The sequence below is a fragment of the Hippopotamus amphibius genome, chromosome 3 (genome assembly GCF_030028045.1).
Source record: "Hippopotamus amphibius kiboko isolate mHipAmp2 chromosome 3, mHipAmp2.hap2, whole genome shotgun sequence".
NCBI lineage: Eukaryota > Metazoa > Chordata > Mammalia > Artiodactyla > Hippopotamidae > Hippopotamus > Hippopotamus amphibius.
In genome coordinates, this window is record NC_080188.1 from 105,909,477 (window position 1) to 105,911,314 (window position 1,838).

The 1,838-nt window shown below is 37.9% G+C and overlaps 1 protein-coding gene across 1 annotated transcript; it reads right to left on the reverse strand.

Annotated features, from left to right (window-relative positions):
- Positions 1-427: 427 nt before the first annotated feature.
- Positions 428-1,366, reverse strand: LOC130847835 (olfactory receptor 1052-like). Its single transcript, XM_057725472.1, has one exon. It carries the CDS (start codon positions 1,364-1,366, stop codon positions 428-430), a length of 939 nt encoding a protein of 312 aa, XP_057581455.1.
- Between the last annotated feature and the right edge of the window lie 472 nt (positions 1,367-1,838).

Consider the following 1,838-nt stretch of genomic DNA (forward strand, 5'->3'; position numbering starts at 1 on the left):
TTACTTGAGTAATAATAGCATTTTTAGAACAAAAAATAATAGTTTGATTTATGAAAACCATTCTATGAAATATTTCAGTATTTTTCTGAGATAACAATGCATTTGATAAATGCCTATTGTTGGAGTACTCCTTTGATTCAAGTCAATGAAAGATTCTTATGAAATCCATGGTGAACTCTTTCAGAGTTGATCATGAGAATTTGTTAGAGAAAATATCAGGTTTTTTCAAGAATGAAGTCACAACACAATGAATGGTGAAATAGAGTGATTTTCAGTCTTCCTGTCAAACTCAATACTCACTTCTCTAATTGTGTAAGAGTGTCTTGATTTCAATTTTGTTTGTGATTGTACCTGTGATACAATTTTAAAGAAAGTCTCTCTATTTTCAGATTACTGTTAGCTTGGCAAAACCATAGACAAGATTGAATCAAGTGGAGGTTCTCTTCCACCATATTGACCATTTTGCTGCTTCTTTCACATCCTTATTCCTCATACTATAAATCAGTGGGTTTAACATCGGGATCACAGAGGTGTAAAACACAGCAGAGAGCTTCTCCTGTTCCAGGGAATACTGAGAGCTTGGCTGGATGTAACTGAAGGACACAGACCCACAGAGTAAAGTCACTGCAATCAGATGTGAGGCACAAGTGGAGAAAGCTTTGTGCCTCCCCTCAACTGAGTGGATTCTCTGGATGGCAATAATGATGCAAATGTAAGAGACTGTGATGATAATAAATGTAAACATTACAATGATCCCAGAGAATATCAAAAGCAATATCTCATTTTTATGGGAATCTGAACAAGAGAGCCTCAGAAGAGGGGGAATGTCACAGAAATAATGATTCACAATGTTAGGACCACAGAAGTCTAATTTGAGCAAACCTATTGTGTGTGTCAGGGAGTTAATGAGCCCTCCCAAGTAAGATGCAAGAACCATCTGAATACAAACCCTTTGGGTCATAATGACTGGATACAACAAGGGGTTAGCAATTGCTACATAGCGGTCATAAGCCATCATAGACAGGAGGATGACCTCTATGGTTACACACATGGCAAAGAAGAAACTCTGTAGAACACAGGCTGAAAATGTGCTGGCCTTGTGTTTGGCAAGGAAATTGACCAGCATTTTAGGAGCAAAGACAGTCGCGTAGCAGATATCACAAAAAGAGAGGTTGTTGAGGAAGAAATACATTGGAGTATGAAGTAGTACATTTATCCAGATCAAGATGATTATCCCCCAGTTCCCCACCAGTGTGATAAGATAAATAAGGAGAAACAGCAAAAAGAGTGGGGTCTGCAAATCAGGATTTTCAGTTAATCCCACCAGAAGGAATTCCTTCACACCTGTATGATTCCAACCTGCCATGCATTCAGGGTTGTATAGATCTTTAGCTGCAGAACAAGATGGTATCACTCAGATGAAAAATACATATATACATGATTTCTCCATGATGTTGTATCCATAATGGTATGCAGCACTTAGGTTTACCCTATAAGTTAGATGAAAAAACAAATTAACTTTAGCAATGGACCATATATGTACTAGACAATTAACTTACAAGTGATAAATATTTGGAACTAGAGATTATTGTATTCCTTCCTTCTCAGTTTCCACATCATCAAAATTGGTATAAGAAAACTCTCCTAATCGGAGTAAAGTCTTACTGAGCTCCATCAGTCCCTCCCATCAGTAAGCATGGACAAGCCTCCTAGATAGCTTCCTCCACAAGAGGGCAGACTGCAGTATCAAACAGTATCAGCAGTATTTTGTCTTGTGAACTGAAAACCACAGCCACAGAAAGAGAGAGAAAAAGAAAAAGCAGAAGACTTTGTACCAG